At 40.2% G+C, this 19604-nt stretch overlaps 2 protein-coding genes across 2 annotated transcripts in view; both read right to left on the bottom strand.

Moving 5' to 3' along the window:
- The window catches only part of klf12b (Kruppel-like factor 12b), a 267312-nt gene that overhangs the window by 160766 nt on the left and 86942 nt on the right, over window positions 1–19604 (bottom strand). The gene's annotated exons all lie outside the window — the stretch shown is intronic.
- The window catches only part of tbc1d4 (TBC1 domain family, member 4), a 58038-nt gene that overhangs the window by 1911 nt on the left and 36523 nt on the right, over window positions 1–19604 (bottom strand). Inside the window, exons 14-21 of the mRNA XM_037687052.1 lie at window positions 18390–18602; window positions 15021–15185; window positions 14739–14897; window positions 8801–8901; window positions 8586–8729; window positions 4541–4700; window positions 4247–4416; window positions 773–952 (exon numbers count right to left, since the gene is read on the bottom strand). Coding sequence (XP_037542980.1) covers window positions 773–952; window positions 4247–4416; window positions 4541–4700; window positions 8586–8729; window positions 8801–8901; window positions 14739–14897; window positions 15021–15185; window positions 18390–18602 — 1292 coding nt within the window. The remainder of the gene's footprint in view (window positions 1–772; window positions 953–4246; window positions 4417–4540; window positions 4701–8585; window positions 8730–8800; window positions 8902–14738; window positions 14898–15020; window positions 15186–18389; window positions 18603–19604) is intronic.

Genomic DNA, 19604 nt, shown 5'->3' with positions numbered 1-19604 from the left:
ATGGAAGGAGCACAAATATATGCTCCAGGTGTTTTGTTGTTCTTTATTTATAAATAATAAATTACCTTTTTTTTTGTGTGTTTTCTTTTTTTTTTTGCGTCTTGACATCATCAACTAGTCGACATCGACTCGACTATTATCATGTTAATGTCGACTTTTAAAATTATGTAGTCGTTCATCCCTTATAACCCAATAAGTTTAACAGATATTGAGCTACAATTTGGTACGGAGGTAGCTGAGAGTCATCCACAATTCAAACTTTTATAAGATCTTGCAAGGTTTTACAATATTCCATAAGACTGTAAAATTTTACAAGGTTTGATCAAAATACATCTTACTCTAAACCGCTGGCATGAAAAATATGCTTTATTTTTCAAGAATCCTGGTCTTATAATTCATACTAACTTAATGTTTCTTTTGTAAATCTCTGGTGACATTTTGCAGCAGCGGTGTTCCAGCTCTTCCAGAGTACAGGTCATGTCGCTCGTGTTAATCAAGAGCAGCTCAATAAGTTAAAGTTTTAGGTCCTTGTTGACAGATTCACACTCATTAAAATGATGAAGCAACATGAGAACTCTGTGTTGTCGTGATGTCTTCACTGTTTTCAGCTTATGTTTTAGTGCCATCTATGGGCAGTCTGAAACATGGACTGTTACGAAAAAAATCAGTTTCTCCTAAATGTCACATTCATACCGTTCAACCAACAGAGATCTTTAAAATCCAAACAGTTGTAATGTAAAAGAAAGGTGACTCTTCTCTTTCTCTTTCTTACTTGGAGTTTTTCCAGCAGCTCCATGTTCTGTTTCTTTAACTGCACGTTGGTTTTTTCTAATTTGTCGAGGCGGTCCGAGTCGTCGGGCAGCGCTCCGGTGGTCTCCAGCAGCTCATCCTGCAGGACGTTGTACTCCACTTCATATGTGTGCAGCTGCTTGGAGATGTCCATCTCCATAACCTGAGCATGAAGACAAACCACAGTGAGAAGAAGGCCCTTTGGCTGATGAGCGATTAAACTGGTTTAGTCATTAGCATTTTCACAAAAACAGTTTAGAAGATTTGAGACAAAGTTTTGATATGAGAGAGATATTTAGTGCTAAATTACATAAATGTCCGATGTTCTCTACTCTCAGCAGCAAAAATGATCATTTGTGCTTTAAAAACAACTCACCACACATCATAATGCTTAAAGAACATAGTTTAGATCATTTAAAATTAAGTTTTGTGAAAACGTTATTAACAATTAATATCTTACCTGCTGTAGATAACCTTTTGAACAAATTTATAAAGAAATAGATTTTAATTCTGACCAGAGTGAAGAACTGACGGCTTGTTTAAGAACCCAGACCCATTTCTACATTTGTGAAAATTATGGGGTTGTAAAATATAACAAATGGATTATATGTAACACATTTCTGAAGGTTTTTTTTTTTTTTTTATACTTCCACCTACTGGCACAGGTCTGAAATGTGACATACATATCACATGGGGCATAATTAGTAAATTTATTCCACATTTGGAAATAGATTGTCTAAACAGTTGTTTTGTTTTTAACACAGAATTTTCTTTTTATTCGCAACTTCTTAACACGTATGATGATCACAACATTGCTTGGTTTTGTTTAACAAGTACTTCTTCTTCGTCAAAAAAAAAAAAACTATTGTGTTAAATATGTCGCATGGAATTTTTTTGTACAATTTAGTTTATTGCCCGATGTGACATATATGTCACAACAATATTCGACAAACCTATTATTGATCAAATTAATTTAGAAATGTCATCAAACCAGGTTATATGTGAGCTATGACATGTTATCTAAGGATTAGCATCATTGAAACGGTGGAAACTCACCTTTGGTAAAAGAACATAAAGTTTCTAAAATTAGCTCAGTGGTCACATTAGCTGCCCAGGTGAACCAAGACTTTGGAAATGATGTCATCAGTACCCAGAGTCCTTCACTAGTCACATGACTGAATCAGGATGTTCAGTAGATGTCACTTAGTGACTTCATTAAAAGTCAATGTTAAACCTTAATAAGAAACTTTTCTCAATTTTAAAAAGGGGCGGTTTACGCAGATCCAAGACTGAAGTGGATTTCTGCTGCTTAAAATCAACACTGGTCTGAAAAATGTGAAAAACATTTATGCAAACCCTATTTTATAAAACTATCCATCATCATCAGTTTCAAAGCGTATGACTATTTTGGCAGAAATTTGACAGCAGTCCTGGTGGAAGTGCTCCGGGAAGCACCAGAAATGCTACAGCTAGCTGCTGAGTTTGCAAATACTCCCAGCATTCTTTGTTAATAACAGTAACCAGCAGCCTGGAGCACTTTCAGCAGGAATATTGTAACATTTCTCCCCAACAACCATGTAAGGCAAAAACAATGATGATGTGTAAAAGTTGATAAAACAGCTCTTGGATGAACCACTACAAAAAAATTGCAATTGAAACAGTTTTACGATGGCAGCCATCCACTCTGATCTTAACTCCACTCAAACTAGCAGTCAGGTCCTCAGACTGATCAGAATTAAACTGAAGTTCTTCTAAACGAGGTCATTCAAAGATCTTCCTACAACAAGTCGGATATTACCGTATTTTCCGCCATACAAGTCACTCTGGCGTATAAGTCGCATCTATTAATCGACACCGCTAACCACCCGGAAACGTGGGCCGGTGTTGTGCCAAAAATGGATTGGCTGCTAAAATGGCAGCCACAGGAGCGTGCACGGGAGGACTTTAACAAGAATTTAACCAGATTAACACTTAAAAACTATTATTTGTTTGCTTGAAATTATAGCAAAGGTGTGTCTCAGCTGAACTTTTCCTTAATAAATGCACTTTAATGATCAAATCAGCTGCATTTCTCCTGGGCAGCGCGATGAAATGCAGCTGATTTGACGTTTGCTCCAGGAGTTCCAGAGCGAGACGAGTGTGGCTTTGTACGGCAAGCCAAGTGTCTCATCAATAGCCACTTTTACCTATTAATGAGACACTTGGCTTGTCTTTTTTTTTTTTTTAGTTTTCTACACCGCCTTATAATCAATTTTTTTTTTCCTCGCTACTTTTCCTTTTGACTGTGCTCTTGGTTGCTATTTTATTTTGATTTGTAAAAAAATAAAATAAATTTAAATTTTGTATGCCTCTTTTATGATTGTCTATTGTTATCATTGTTATTCGCTGTTGTCATTACTCTTTGTTAAGAATTCAGACCTCTCTTGTAAATGAGTCTCCGAGGCTCAATGGTATTAACCTGTCTAAATAAAGGTTGAATGAATATTAGTTGAGGGCCCTCTAGTGGCTGAAAACGGTAGTATTCAATATTTTTCATGTCAGAATGAATGAAATTGTCAGATCTCAGCCAAAAATTGGGTTATAAATATGGGGAAAAAACATATATTAGTCACTTCAGTGTATAAGTTGCAGGACTTGCAAATTTATGCAAAAAGGTGCGACTTATACAGCGAAAAATACGGTTAACTCGAGTTCTTCTAAATGAGATAATTCAAAGACCCAAAAAAGTTCAATCTGGTCCTCTGGACATTCAAAAAACCAAAAAAACAAAACAAAGCAAAAAAATCTAGAAACGTTTCGTCTCTCATCCAAGAGACTTCCTCAGTCTGAGGTGCTGTTTTCAGCTCAGTCTCTTAAATAGCACCTTCTCAGAGTGGATCAACCATCCTGGACAGAGAGGAACAATGGTTTGAGAGAGGAGTAAAGGAGGCCATCTTTGTGAAAAAAAATCGTCCATCATTAAACAGGGGTGGAGGCCTCCGGGTTCAACTGTCCCCCTCTTACAATGTTGTGATTGCTAGTATCACTCAGCCCTCTGTGAGTAGTAAACAGCCATCAATGTGCTAATGATCCATTGTTAGGCTGATGGTCCTTCTTGAGCATGTGATCAGCTGGTTTTGGTTGTCAGCAGCAAAACTGGTTGATCCACTCTGAGAAGGTGCTATTTAAGAGACTGAGCTGAATACAGCACCTCAGACTGAGGAAGTCTCTTGGATGAGAGACGAAACGTTTTTAGATTTTTTTGCTTTGTTTTGTTTTTTTGAATGTCCAGAGGACCAGATTGAACTTTTTTGGATTTTTCTACCTGGATTATTGAGCATGCATCAGGAAATTCAAAGACCTGTTTACAACACGTCAGATATTGTTTATTACCAAAGAACCCCACTTTTAAAGATTTGATTTGTCGTTATAATCATCTGAAAACCTCCTGTGAGTGTTTTATGTTACTTGTGTGTACCTTAGCAATGGTCTGTTCCATCTGTGTTTGTGTGAGAGTTGGGAGTGTGGTTTTCAGATAGTCCACGATGCTCTCAAAGCCATCACACTCCACTATTTGCCTCTCATGGCTGCTCAGCAGACAGAGGGCCACCTTAAAGATCACCTCAGTCCCCTGTGCAAACACAAAATCTAACAAAACAACATCAAGACAAATTAACACCTGAAGCAGTAACCATCACGAGCGTCCTCCTTTGAAAGCAGAACTGCACTTCGGCAGTGAGCCAACACACAGGTCATGGTGCAGGATATCTACCAAAGATGCGAGACACAAAGCCGAGGGGAAACTGGGAGGCGAAGAGTGTAAGGAACCACGGCGCTGCGTAAAGGCTCGGGCAGATCTCGTGCTCCTCAAAGTGACTGTACAAGTCACGGTGGTAGTCGTGCAACAGCCTGGAGAGCTGGTACATCTGAATCTGAAATAAAACAGAAAAAAATAGAGGCAAGCTCAGGTCACAACATGCTGGGTCAAACAAACAGGAATATCTGGATCTCTAAAGTATCTAAGCGCAATCTAAGAAGTGCAAACTGACAAATGAGGTTCCATCCAGGCACTGAGCTCCTCATGTGTCTGTTAAAGGGCTTGCTCAGACAAGCACTCAGGTCAGGCTTGTGATAAGCTGCGCTAACTCGACAGCAAAGAACAGAGCAGTTAAAAAAAGGAGAAGCAGAAGTTAGCTCAGGCTAAAATTAAACTGCCTGCTTTTACAACCCTCGTACCCAAAAAAAAAAAAAAAAAGTATTCATACCTTTACCTCCTCAAACAGCATCAAAAACCCGACACCAACACGTGTGTGTGCAAACTTCAGACAAGTCTTGACAATAACAGACGTGCAGTGAAGGAAACACCAGCAGGCTTGGCTCAACTGGTTACCTGCAGAAGATTAAACATTACCACCCTGCTGATGCTTCAACTCCACCGAGGTCAGCTGATGTTTAACTGAAGCTAACAGAGCAGGTGTGGTTTGACAGGGAGGTGGAGACTTGCTGCTCCTCACTCATAAAACTATAAAAAGTTTTGCAGCAGACAGACTGCTGCTGAAAAGGGGAATAAGTTTATTCACGCTGTTGTCCTCGTATTGTTTCAAACAAGAGAACATTTACTGAATATGTAAGGATAACATTTGCATATATTTAATATTTAATATGTGTAGATTGGGAATTTGCATGTAATATTTTAAAGCATGACAATACAAACTATTTGTCCACTGTATAAAATATATAAAGACAATATATCTAATGATAAAAGAGAAAAAACAACTTTACTGAAGTTCATACGCATTTTGAAACTGATGAAAACAGAAAATTACAAATCATCTGTGTGGAAATATATTTTATTATCTTGTCACATGAGAACTGTATAGACCAAGTTCTGTTGCCCTTAAAGCAAAAGTTCAGATTTTCTACAGTGGAGCTCTGTGGAAAAGTTATGAACTATTAATATCGTACCTGCTGAAACGATCTCGGTTCAAAGGAACAGGGTTTAACTCTGACAGAACAGACAAGCTAAAGCCTCGTCCAAGTGAGGTGAGGCTAAGACCAAATAATATCGTGTATGTCTTAAAACAACTCCAGTCTCAGTAAATTTAATTCAGTTCATCCATCCATCCATCCATTTTCTTTACCCGTTTATTCCATTTTGGGTCACGGGGGTCGCTGGTGCCCATGTCCAGCAATCACTGTGCGAGGGGCGGGGTACACCCTGGACGGGTCGCAAGTCCATCACAGGGCCACATGGAGACAAACGAGACAAACAATCATTCACTCTCTCACTCACACCTAGGGACAATTTAGAGTTACCAATCAGCCTAACATGCATGTTTTTGGTCTGTGGGAGGAAACCGGAGTACCCGGAGAAAACCCACGCATGCACGGAGAGAACATGCAAACTCCACCCAGAAAGGCCCCTGGACCGGGGTTTGAACCTAATTCAGTTCAATTTAATTCAATTCAAAAATACTTTATTAATCCCAAAGGGAAATTAAATGTTGTTGAATCTCATCTTCATAGATTCATTAAAGAGTTGTTCTAGATGCTGATGTCTGTGGGCAGGAAGGATCTCTTGTAGTGGTCTGTCTTACAACAGATCTGAAGAAACTGGTTGCATGTTGAGCCGTCTACTTGGACTTGGTGGGTTTCTTGGTCCTCCTGGGCAGCAGGACCACCTGAATCTTGGGCAGAACTCCTCCCTGAGCGATGGCCACTCCTCCCAGCAGCTTGTTGAGCTCCTCGTCATTGTGGACAGACAACTGCAGGTGTCGGGGGATGATCCTGGTCTTCTTGTTGTCATGAGCCACGTTTCCTGCAAGCTCCAGGATCTCAGCAGTCAAGTCACTCGAGCACCTCCGCCAGGTAAACGGAGATGCATCCACGGCGCCTCCTTTACAACTCATTTGTGATGTGGGGCTGTAGTTGAGGTAATATTTGAGCTTTGAGATGTTGCTGCTCCCAGTTGTAGAAAACCACCTTGTTGTCATGGTTACGCATCATAGCAAATGTCCAAAGACAAAAATATTTAAAGAAAAATCTTTCCAGCTGCACAGCATCTGATATCAGAGGAAATAATAATAAATTTTAAAAAGCGATTTACATCCAGTAAAGAGGAATTAAAGTTTTCAAATGCATCATCCCAGAACGAAAGTAACAGAGCTGCTCCATCATGTAGCCACATTGAGTGGCACAATTCTAAAACTATCTTCTTTTAGTAAGACTGGAGCACTTTTAAGCAGAAATATTATTGATGGAATAATTGTGAAAAGAAAATTTGATGATGGTTTATAATCTTGTGTCTGAATAAACAGCAACAAAACCAGAGACTCGAGTTATAAAGACTGTACCAGCTGTCAAGCATGGTGATGGTAGCATCAGGCTGTGAGGCTGCTGCAGTGCACACACACACACAAACACACACACACACACACACACAAAACATTACAAGAGGAAGAAACCCTCTGAATTATTCAAAACGGCAACAATTGTTTTAGTCTCAGGTTGGAGCAACAGTGCTCATCATTCCGATCAGAAATAAATAATTTCTCCAACTGAGGCTGTTCAAAGAGCTATTTAGTTTAGAGCGTTAGGCACCTACTAATAAAAAGTAATGAGTATTTTTACTTTCTACAAGATCTGGGCTATAGACGTGTCAGCTTCAGAACAGGCTGTTATATGCAGAACTGGGTCAAAATGATCTTTCTAAATAGAGAAAGTCTTTCATGAGAATAAAAAATGTTTCATGGGTGGCTGCATATGTTGCTTCAAAACCTGAATCTTATAAAGTTGACAGGTGTGTAGGTTACACCTCCATGTGTTTTTATACTGCCATGCCAATGTGGCTGGTAGCTTATAAACTGTGCCATTTCAGCTTTTTGATTCGTCCAAACATCCATCCATCCATCCATTATCTTTACCCGCTTGTTCCATTTTGGGTCACGGGGGTCGCCGGTGCCCATGTCTAGCAATCACTGTGCGAGGGGCGGGGTACACCCTGGACGGGTCGCAAGTCCATCACAGGGCCAATCGTACAAACAATGGACAGTTTTTCACACAGCCCTCCAAAACACGTTTTTTTAATTTGCAAACTATTGATTTGATCTAAATTTACCAATGTATCAAACAATGATATTCAGGAGTGCACCTGAGCCCACGCAGAGATTTTCTACTTCAGAATGCTGCCAGTTTATCATGCAGTGATGTCTGAGGCCTAAAATTTACAACTATTTTTTAAAAACAACAAAAAAGGTTGAATCATGTCATCTGGACTTCGTTTTTTTGTTAAAAAAGAAACGTTTCGCCCCTCATCCAAGAGGCTTCATCGGTCTGAGGCCTAGCCATCTGGTATTACCCAGAAGCCACCCTGACTCTTGTGTTCCAAGCCTGCCTCAGATACCCCTGAAGTCTGGCCTTTTCACTAATGGTTTCAAAAACATTTAGCTTAAATGTGCCAAAAGCTATTTTTTAAAAACTTATTCTCTTTTGCATAAACAATTCTTTACATCGTAGAATTTTTAATAACATTGAACAGTGAAGATGATTCCAAAAATTATTTGCAGGTCTTTGAACTTGAATAAACAAAGATTTTTTTTAACAACTGTCAACTTTATAAAGCGCTCGTTCAAATATTGAAGCAACGCAGCCCAAAAGTTCAGTTAAAACCAAATGTTTTGTTTCATATCTCTAAAAAGATCAAAGCTTGGTTTGCCAGAATGAAATGCAGCAGAAACTAGTGCTCAAATGTTACAACAGTCTAAGTCTGATGTAGTTCTGCTAAGATGTTAAAGTGGTTCATTAGTTCGTGCACCAACCTGTAGAGAGACCATGTCCGGCCTGTACTGCCGTCTGATGCCGAGGTCATACATGAGGAACTTCAACATGTCAAAAGCCTGTTCTTCACTCATGTGGAGCAGCAGAACTCCGGCCACAAAGCTGATCCCTTGACAGTAGCCAACCTGTGCAGCACAAAATAATGTGAGTGCTATAAACAGAACATGTGATGATCAGAAGTGAAGGGCAGTTGTACCTCTGTATCCAGCAGAGAGTAGGCCTTCAAGAGGTTGTAGAGAGAAAGCTGCCCTGCACCGAGCTGGGCAGAGAAGTACTGGTGTGTGGGGAAGGTCCGTCCTAAGGAGGAAGACATATTTGTCTTTTTTATACCATCTAATAGATATAGATACAATGAAAAAAAAAAAAAAAAAAGAAGCTTTAACTGGAGGTGAACCGATTCCAATTTTCCAATCTTGTACATTAACAACTAAAATATATACTCCTGAACTCTTGAGCAGGAGATCAGCGACTCCCAGGCATCTACAGCATCTAACAGATCTGGGGTTCAGAATAAACTGGACCAAAAGCTGCTAGATCCCTGAATGTCACTTTAATTAGACATATGACAACCAACAAAGTCCATGCTCAATAATCCAGGTGTACAATCCAACAATTTTCAGTCAGGTCATCTGGACAGTTTCTTTTTTTTTTTTTGTGCTGAAACGTTTCACCTTCCATCCAGAAGGCTTCATCAGTCAAAGAAACACACAACACAAAACTGATTCTTCCCCCAACAGCTTACTCCAAAGTGGAACAAACCAGGACTTTGTTGGTTTTGAACCAGTTTGACATGACTGAATGTCGACGAGGGAGAGGGTCGGGACCAGAGGAGGGGGCGTGCCAAAGAGACCATCTTAGCACCAATATAACTGGTTTGTTCTACTTTGGAGTAAGCTGTTGGGGGAAGAATCAGTTTTGTGTTGTGTGTTTCTTTGACTGATGAAGTCTTCTGGATGGAAGGTGAAATGTTTCAGCCAAAAAAAAAAAAAGAAACTGTCCAGCTGACCTGACTGAAAATTGTTAGACATTTGACACTTTATCTGTGCTGCTGATTAGCCATGCTGCTGATTTCTTACCTATAAGCCGATATATTCATACCCATCTGCTCACAATACTCATGTTCAGGTTGCGGTTTAAAATACCTTATTTATATTATTATTAGTGTATATCTTAGATCCTTGTATACTGTTATTTTTATTTATACTTTATAAATATAGCTTTCTTTGGGTGTAACTGGGAACCTGAGAACACAATTTCATTCCACCTCATGTACCACATGTAATGCGAATGACAAAGTCTCCTTGAACAATGTGCCCAAATATTGAGTATTTGGGTTCTTAAATTAAATTCCCTCTCCTGTGTCACACTGTCAGACGGGAGTATCACATCTTTCTCTCGATGCATTGCATGCTTTCAGCTGGAGACAGTCGTTTGATTCAGACCGTCTGCGCCTCCTTTGGCTTTGAGAGTTCAGTGATGGATCTAGATATTCTGATGATGAGGGATTTTCAACCAAGTCTTGTTTCATTGTCACTCCATCTTCTGAGATTCTCCATCTTCTCACTGCAGAGTGAAAATATCAGAAGCAGGTATGATGGCTCTTCTGCCATGGACCCAGCAGTGTTTTGTTTGTTTTACCACCGGGGCACTGCAAAGGGGCAGTGAATCCTGAGTTACCGTGACAACAAACAAATCCCTGACGGTGTGAAATAACCTGCATGAAGTTGCCCCCCCACCTTCTTCAAATCTAACGAAATTGGTGTCAAATGTTTGTGCAGCAAAAATTTTTGTTTGTGCCGTTATCATTTTAAAGAAATTAATAAAAAAGTTTCCAGGGATCATCAGAGGTCAACCAGCCCTTCATTTACAAAATCAAAAAATGGGTGTCAGTAAACTCTACCACGTTTGTGCTGCTTTTGTTCTGAACATATACTGAAAGTTTAAAGGTAAATAGGTCAACCAGCCCCCTCGGCCCACCCCCGACACTAACCTTAACCCAACATGAACAGATTTTCGTTGACCTTTGATGACCTCTGGAAAATATTTTATTAACATCTTTGAGATGAGAGCGGCACAAAAAAAATTTTAACTGCACAAATCAGCACAAACATTTGACCCCAATTTTGTTAGATTTGAGTAATGTGTGTGTGTGTGGGGGGGGGGGGGCTCGTTGACCTTTAAACTTTCATCAATATCTTCAAAGCAGAAGCAGCACAAACGTAGCCAAGTTGACGGACACCATTTTGTCTGATTAGAAGAAAGTGTGTGTGTCTGTCTATTGGAAGGGGGGTGGGGGGGGTGGGCTGGTTGACCTTTCATGACCTCTGGAAACATTTATTAATGTTTAAAATGATAGCAGCACAAACGAAAAATGTTGCTGCACAAACCAGCACAAACGTTTGACACCAATTTTGTTAAGATTTGAAGAAGGTGTGTGTGTGGGGGGGGGGGGGGGGGGGAGAGACAAATTCACTCAGGTTGTGAAATGTGACTATGATAGTGAGCCATATATGGTCACGAATATTCACAAAGCACTTCCAGTCTATTTAAAACATCATTTCTTAGTAAAGATGAACAACTCTAGTGGTAGCTTACAGCAACATCAGGGCGGGACCCAGTCCCCACCACAGCTACACAGACTTGGACAGGGGAAATAATCCTGAGAAACTCAGACAGCTGTTGGTTTGGGGGGACCCATGTAGCCTAGATACTGAACAGAGGAGCAACTCTTTGGACTGGGGGCAAGCTATTGTCAGGACAGTGGAAACTCCAATCCCATAGGTTGGAACAAGTCTAGCAGACATATGGCAGGGCTGCAGATCTCAGCCTCTTGGGAAAACACCCATTGTCTGCTGTTTTTCTCCCTGTCACATGCAGCTACACCACTAGAGGTGGATGCATGGCCAAACATGCCACTGTATGCTTCCCCACCTTTCAGTGTGATTTCCCCAACTCTGATCAGAATGAGAGAACAGGACCAGTCATTGATTTTGGTGTCCTTGTGGTGGCCATCCTAACCCTGGGTGGCAGAGAACACGGCCCTTCCCTATTTGCAGGGATATTTTGTTTCAGGCAATGGGGTAAATTAGTCTCTAGTATTACCCCCAGACAGACAGCATGGCACTCTGGGCAAGGAACATAAAATTTAGAATTTAAATGAGGCTGACCTCCCACTGGAGGTCACTGACACAATTCAAAAAACAAGGGCCTGCTCCACCTGTGGGAGACGGTGTGTTTTCTAACAACTGTGTGGAGAAAGGCACGTCATTTCTTTGACTGTTCTCTTGTGGATGTGTTCTGTTTTCTGAAGAGTCTGTAGGAAAAGGGGAACGCTTCCTCTACCACTCTGGTTTATCTTGCAGGAATTCCTGCATGTTGCACTGGCACTGATGACAAACTTTTTGGACATCACCTTTTGGTGCGTTGCTTCATTAAAGACGCACCAGTAAGCTGCCAGTCTCTAGGCGTCTGGTCCCAGTGACGAGCTTTCACGGGTGCTGGAGGCCCTCAGTAATCATCCTTTTGAACCCATAAAGGGGCAGTAAAATTTGTCTCTTTTAGGACTGGTCTGCTCTTAACTTTCACCACAGCTACGAGAGTAAGTGATTTGTGTGTTTTATTCAGTTCTTACTGTTTGCAGTGGGAACCTGAGCTTTCTATGGTGCATCTGAGGGCCAATCCGGCTTTTGTGTCTAAGATTAGGGATGGGGTCGATCCGATCCAGTATCGGTATTGGCCTCCAATACCAGCATAATTTACGTATCGGATTTTTCTGATCCACCAGCCGATATTTCCGATCCATGATGCATGTTGGCTTCAAACTATGGAATGGATTTCCTGAACTGCGGCGTGACTCATGAACCCAGAGTAATAAGACTCGCCTCACATTCAGGAAATCCAGTTCATAGTTTGCAGCCAGCTACAACGTGAGGACTGAGTTAGCAGCACTGTGGCTAACAGCTAACAAACTTTTCATCTAAACATGTCCGCTGTGTGGAAGTATTTTACACTAAAAACACCACAAGACAGCATCGTGCAATGTCTGCAGAGCAATAGCGCCACATTAAACCACGTTAAAGTTAGTTTTTCGATGGACATTTGAGCTCAGTGGCTTCAGCGTGGCACTGCTCTTTGGTCAAACCGAAAGAGGCGACTCGACACCGGCCAGCCACGTCCAATCTGCCCCGCTCAGTCTGCCCGTCTCTGAGGAGGGACAGACTGAGCGCGGCTGCCCCAAATCAGGCTGCCTGCTTCGGATTGAACAAGAAGAAGACGTCGCTGAAACCCCGGAGCTCAAATGTTTACAGAGAAGTTGCTAAACTTCATTATAATTAATGACCAACCACTATCAGTTGTAGAAAATGAAGGATTTCTCAGCTTGATACTTGCAGCCAAGATATAGTTTACCCTCCAGGAGATATTTATCAGTACAACAGTAAACAATCATAAAAAACATGTGATTTGAAAATTATATATATTAAAAACAAACAGCTACATTATAAAGTGATGTAAAATACTAAAAACAGGAACATGTCTGTTGGTTTATGCCATGAACTTAGCAGATGTTTGAAGCCATTTAACATTTTATTTAATTTAATTCATTTATTCATTCATTTAAATGAAAAAAATTTAAAAAAAATAATCAAAAAGAAAACATTGAATGAAGAGTGCAGAAAAAAGAAAAAAATTCTTATATCTGCCCCTAATTTAAAAAAAATATAAAATAACTAAACAATCACTTAAATTAATCACTTTAATATCCACTTTAAAGCTAGGAATAAAAATAAATATGTTTTGTGTTAGAATTTAACTCTAACTTTAAAACTTATCCAACATTAATAAAACTTACCTCAAGTTGCCTTTTTGGACATGCATGCATAGATTTGTACAAATTGTACTTGAGAGGAGATTATTACAGCCTCATATAAAATCAATGATGATCATGATATCGGAACTGGATCGGTATCGGCCGATACTCAGAGCTAGGTATCGGGATCGGATCGGAAGTAAAAAAAAAAAGTGGATCGGTGCATCCCTATCTAAGATGATGGATTCTTTGCACAGATATTTTTCACTAGAGCTGCTAGCTTTACACTCATCTCCATTCTCTTTCAAAGAGGAGTATTAACTCTCTGTGGCCTGTGCACACTCACAGATGATGTGAACAGGACAGTTGGTTTCAGCAAGTCAGACCACCAGTTTGTTGGATGAACAGTTCATAAAGACAAACCAGTGTCACACCAGAGACTAGCACACAGGACTTGGGATAAAAGGCCTCTGCTAAAGCTGTAGGGGTGCAGAGTCTCCAATCTGTGTGAAGAGCCATTCCACCAAGAGCACGGTCACATCACAGACCATTTCAAGCAGTATCTGTCCAGAACATCTGTGGCCACACCTCAAACAGTTATGTGTTTTAACAGCCTGGATGTAACTCAGCCATTCCTAACACACTCAGTGAGTGATGATGTTGGAACCTCAGAGCCTGACTAATTGTGGTTCAGGGTAATTGTTGTTTTGGCTTCGGGGCTTTCTTTTAATACGAGAGTGGGTTACATGTCCTATAGAAAAAAGCAGGTTGGATTACTTAACATAAACCCTAGTGGTCTGATAATAGAATAAGGGGGTTTCACCAACACTTCCCCTCATGCAAGGGTATGGAAAGAAAACGGCCTAGAATGAGGATGCGGACGTTGATCGTGGTAATTTGAGGTGGGAGGAGCCACATGCATTGCTCAACTGCTCTGTGAAACACTTCACTTTGTTATCAAAGAACAAGTGTTTTTTGTTAAGTAACAACATTTAGTAAAAAGGCATTTGATAAAATTGATAGAAAATCTGTGTCCTAAAGAGGGTTGTGCATAAGAGATGCCCTCACAATCTGACAGACTTGACATTTTATCATAATCTAACTTTATTTTACAACGCAAAAACCTGGCATTTGAACAGGGATGGTTTAAATCCATTTACTAAAGTATATTATTCTAGTTTTTTCCAGCACTTGCAGAAATAAACTGTTTTTGTCTGCAATTTGAGTTTTGAATATTTCTCATTTCATGTCAACCATCAAATCTAATTTTTGATTTCAGCGAAATGATGCAGTTCAACAAAAATGACATCAAGATAGAAATGCACACCTAGATCCACCAGAATGGCATGTTGCTGTGCAGTGAGCTGCTTGAGTAAGTCTTGGTAGAGGATGTCCGGGGCTTGCTGACGTTGTGGCAGTCTGTGCTGCAGTCGATGCTGGTGGGACAAAAACAGCCAGACCTCCCCGCGCCTGCTCTTTGGAACTCCTGCAAACAAAAGAGAACTCTAAATGTACTAACCAGACCGACCACAGCAACAGATTAGTATTTTAGTTGCTCATCTTCATGTTTGTTTTATTCCATGCCCACACACCCATGCACATCTCTTACCTTGGCAGAGTGCACGGTATATCTCCTCCTTGTCTTGTGGGTTTGTTGTTCTGCCTGGAGCAGACAGCTTTTTCTCCCACAATGCCTGAGCTTCCTTAGAGCACTGGCCCACTTCCTGGTAGTTGAGCTTCATTTTGCAGATGTGGAGCTCATCACGGCTCGCTTGAATGCAATCACAAAATCAAAACAGGTTTTGTTCAACACACGATTTGCATTTTGCTCTTGTTGCACTGGAAATAAATACCCCTCAGTTTGTACTTAGTGCTGAAAATGGAAAGCCTGTCATGTAAACACAAGGCACAATAGCCACAATGACACCAAAAGTCTGACCTTTTTAAATGGAAGATGTGAGGAGGCTACACTGACAAGGCAGCACAGAAGGATATGAGAAACACAAACACCATTAAGGATGACCCTTAACATGCAGCAGAGTGAATGACTAAGCCAGCCACCAAAATCATGCAAAACTTTTGCCTTGACCCCAAAAACACATTTATATACTTTGCTTACCTTCTTTAGAAAATAGTTATTCACAGTTAGGTCCTCAGACCAGCATTGAGGTCATAGTATCAAACAAAAGAAAAGAGTTGTGTTGGTGTTCAGACTATGATTTTAAAATAATAACAATTTACCAAAGCATTTTTTTTATAGCTCTGACAACTATTTTTTTATTATGAACCGATATGATATGATTTGCTGATTATCTATGGAAAGAGCTTTTTAAGCATTAAAAAAAAAAAAAACTAAAAAAACATTACAGTCACAAATTTATCATCATTAAAAAGTGCATATTTAATTCTAAACATTATTTTTAATAAGAAAATAGCAAATAAAATGTGAGCTTTAAAAAGCTTGACACAATTATGTTTTGTAAAAGTTGTATCGCAACAGTTTACTTGATGTTACTGTTGATTTACTGTCAAGGAGAATCAGCATCAAATACACAAAATTTCTGCTTCTCTGCACGCCAAAAAAGAGAAACTCTTAAAATAACCGAGCTCAAAAATGCTGCACATACTATGCAACATCACACCAGGAAAAATAAACAATAATGACAGCTGACAGTGTCTAAATGTTGGAGTAGTGAGTAGGTCTGTTGCAATAAACAATAAATCAATTAATCGCATGATAAATTAAAATGAGGTAGATAATTTTCATTTATCAGCTTTATCGTTTCTCCCTGTCTCTCTCTTTCTACTGAAAACGCTGGATGACAAAAAGCTTAACTCAGGTGTTCATCACTGTCCCCTCCCTTTCTCATTTCCTTAGCGTATGGGGGAGTGAACTATCGCGTCAGGTAGCCTACCGAGGCGCATCGTCTTGTACCTCTGCAGCATCAGAATCAAAATCAGAATAAGCTTTATTATCATTGTGCCAAGATGCAGGAGAAATCCAGAGAGATCCAGGAGAAATTGATAAGTTGGCATGTTTCGAGGCCAACCAGAGAGTCAGATTCAGATAATCCACAATTGTTGTTTTATTCAGGAAGATTATTTTTCTCTTCAGCCTTGAGTCTGTACTGATACTTCCAAGGTCCAAAATGGACAGATTAAGGTGCAATCTACTGGTCCGTGCTTACGAGCCTCTTCAATGTCATTTTCATGCTGACCTGCGATTCATATCACTTCCATCTTATGGTTTAGCTCATAAATCAGCTGATTTTGAGTCCTCAAAGCATGGACCAACCTCCACATAGTCAGCAGCCTGACAAGGGTCAAATTAGCTGTGGCCATTTTCTTTGTACGTTGATAAACCAGGAACCAGACAATTCCAAAAACAGGAAACCTGTTATCATAAATCCAATTATATGCAATTTTGGCATCCTCGATTGAGAGCAGAGACAGACACATCACCTCCAGAGATCTATCCAGCTGCACGTGTCGTCCGAGCAGATGATGGTTCTCCAGGACCCTGTCGCTTTGTTGAAAAGATTTTGTCATTTGTGTCGCAAGTCCATTTGGTCCGATCCAAAACAGTATCATTAGAGCCCCGTGAGGAGTTAGCAAGCTAAAGAACACTATTTGACATTAGAGGGGGAAAAAACTTTCAATTCAATTCAAAAATACTTTATTAATCCCAAAGGGAAATTAAATGTTGTTGTAGCTCATCTTGGTTTCATTAGAGTTGTTATAGATGCTGATGGCTTTGGGCAGGAAGGATCTCTTGTAGCGGTCCGTCCCACAGCAGACATAACTGCCGGTGTCAGGGGACAATCTTGGTCCTCCCACTGTCACGAGCCGCATTTCCCGCCACCTCCAAGATCGCGGCGGTCAGGCACCACCTCCAGGTAGACAGGAATGCATCCACGGCACCTCCTTTTCAACTCCTTTGGGATTTGGGGCTGTAGCTGAAGAATTATTTGAGCTTTTGAGATGTTAATCAGCAGCTCCCAGTAGTAGAAAACCACCTTGTTGTTATGGTTATGCATCATAACAAATGTCCAAAAGTAAAACAGTTTCAGTAAAAATCCTTCCAGCAGCACAGCATCTGATACCAGAGGAAGTAATCATCCGAAAAAAATCGATTTACATCCAGAAAAAAAAGAGTAATTAAAGTTTTCAAAAGCAAAATCTCAGAATGAATGTAAGAGAGCTACTCCAACATGCAGCCACTTTGAGCGGCGCAATTCTGGAATTTGATGAGTTGGTTCAGTCATCTGGTAAGGATGCTCCCTGGATGCCACCTTAGGGAAGTTTTCTGGGTATTTCCAACTGTGAGGAAACCCCAGTGAAGACCAAGGACATGCAGGAGAGACTGTCACTTGGTTGGCCTGAGAACGCCTTTGAGTCCTCCTAGAAGAGCTGGAAGAGGTGCCTGTGGAAAGAGATGTCTGGACCTTCCTGCTCAAGCTGCTGCCTCCCAATACTCGGCAGATAGTATTATAGTATATCTATTAATAGGAAGATAACAGATGGAAGAATGATAATAATAATAATCATAATAATCTTCATTTTTGACAACCTGCTTACCTCAGACAGACCTCAGACAGAAAGCTGCTGAGAACTTGTCTTTTCCTTTGAGCAGCTTCTTACACTTCTTGTGCATCTTCTGATTTTTTTTTAAACCTTGCAAGTCTCCCAAGTAACAAAATTTTGAGTCTTCATCACTCATAAAACATTTACACCCAAGATGCATTAATATCAATGCCTAAAATCAGTTAGGTATTGTGCATTCACAAAGTGGGACATATTTTAATCTAACATTTAGCTATAATGATTTAATGGACAAGGGTTAAAATATTTTTTAAGTTTCAGATTGTCCTCTTACTTATTGGTAAGAATTATTGTAAGAATGAGGAAATTTCTGCTATTTCTTTTAGTTGTTTATTTTATGTGACCAAGAAAGGATTCTTGTTACGTTGAAATTTACCTTCTAGTTTCTGGTTCTCCTTTTCCATGCGCAGAAGTAGGATCTGCTGATGGATGGCGGTCTTCCACAGGGTCCGGTAGTCGGCTCCTGTCTTTGTAAGCCTTTCATCAGATGTCTGACAGTGGGCCAGGGGTAAAAGACGCCTCAAAGGGTCCAAACTTGGGTCCAAGGAGCGAGGGGAAAGGGGCAGCAGCTCGGTGCCATCAGGTTGGTCTACAGCAGTAAATAGAAATAATTGAAAGAGTTTGGCGTTGATGGCAAGTCCACAAAGTTTTGTACCACAACAAAAATGTGCAGCTCCAAACAACAGCTTTTAACTGAATAATTCATAAACCACTGAACCACATTTTAAGAAACCATCAGAAAGTCATCATTGGATGTACATCTACCGGTATATTTGACTAACATTTGAAGTCAACTAATTTCAAGATGGTTACCACTGGAAAAAACCATAGCCAACACAAAATGACTGTAACGACGTCAAATATGCAGACATTGAAATTAAATTTGGTGTGGTAGTGGCTGAGATTTGTCCTCACACAATATCACATGGGGTTCTGTCTTTTTTTTTTTTTAAACATAGCTATAACTGTCCCTTCTCAATATACAATGAACTTTGCTTAAAACTCTGGAATAACAGGTGGCTCATGACATGCATTTCTTCAAGGAATGCTAAGTAGGGCTGGGCCATATATCGTTCACAATAATACCGGTAAAAAAAGCTTGCCTGGGAAAATAAATGATACCATGATATGCTAATTTCATGACGTATTACATCAGGGCGCCCCGGCCCGTTAACAGAACCGAGCGCGCTGAACAACCGAACCAAACTGCACATCCCCCTTCCAGCTGTGGTACTGGCATAACGCTAATTAGTTGCGTGCAATACTAGCTAGCTAAAAAGCTCAAAACAAACAACGCGCAGCTCCGCTGTCTCTTGAGTTCTACAGTCCATGGACCAAGAACAGAGGCAGGTGATCAGAGACAGAGCATCAGAGAAATGAATCATTCCTGCAGGAACAGAGGAAGCTGAAACACCACAAGCTTCAGGGTCAGCTGGTCACCTTGTTACAAGTTCTGGAATTATAGCTCATTTAAAGACAACATATATTTTGTTGTATGTTACATTTATGCTCAACAGATCTTAAGCTTAATTTTATTAATTTTGGGAAACTTCACCTGCACTTCAGTTTTTGTGGTGGATTTATTGATCTA

The sequence above is a fragment of the Nematolebias whitei genome, chromosome 13, assembly GCF_014905685.2.
Source record: "Nematolebias whitei isolate Nwh7 chromosome 13, NemWhi1, whole genome shotgun sequence".
Lineage (NCBI taxonomy): Eukaryota > Metazoa > Chordata > Actinopteri > Cyprinodontiformes > Rivulidae > Nematolebias > Nematolebias whitei.
This window is presented reverse-complemented; position numbering and strand designations above follow the sequence as displayed.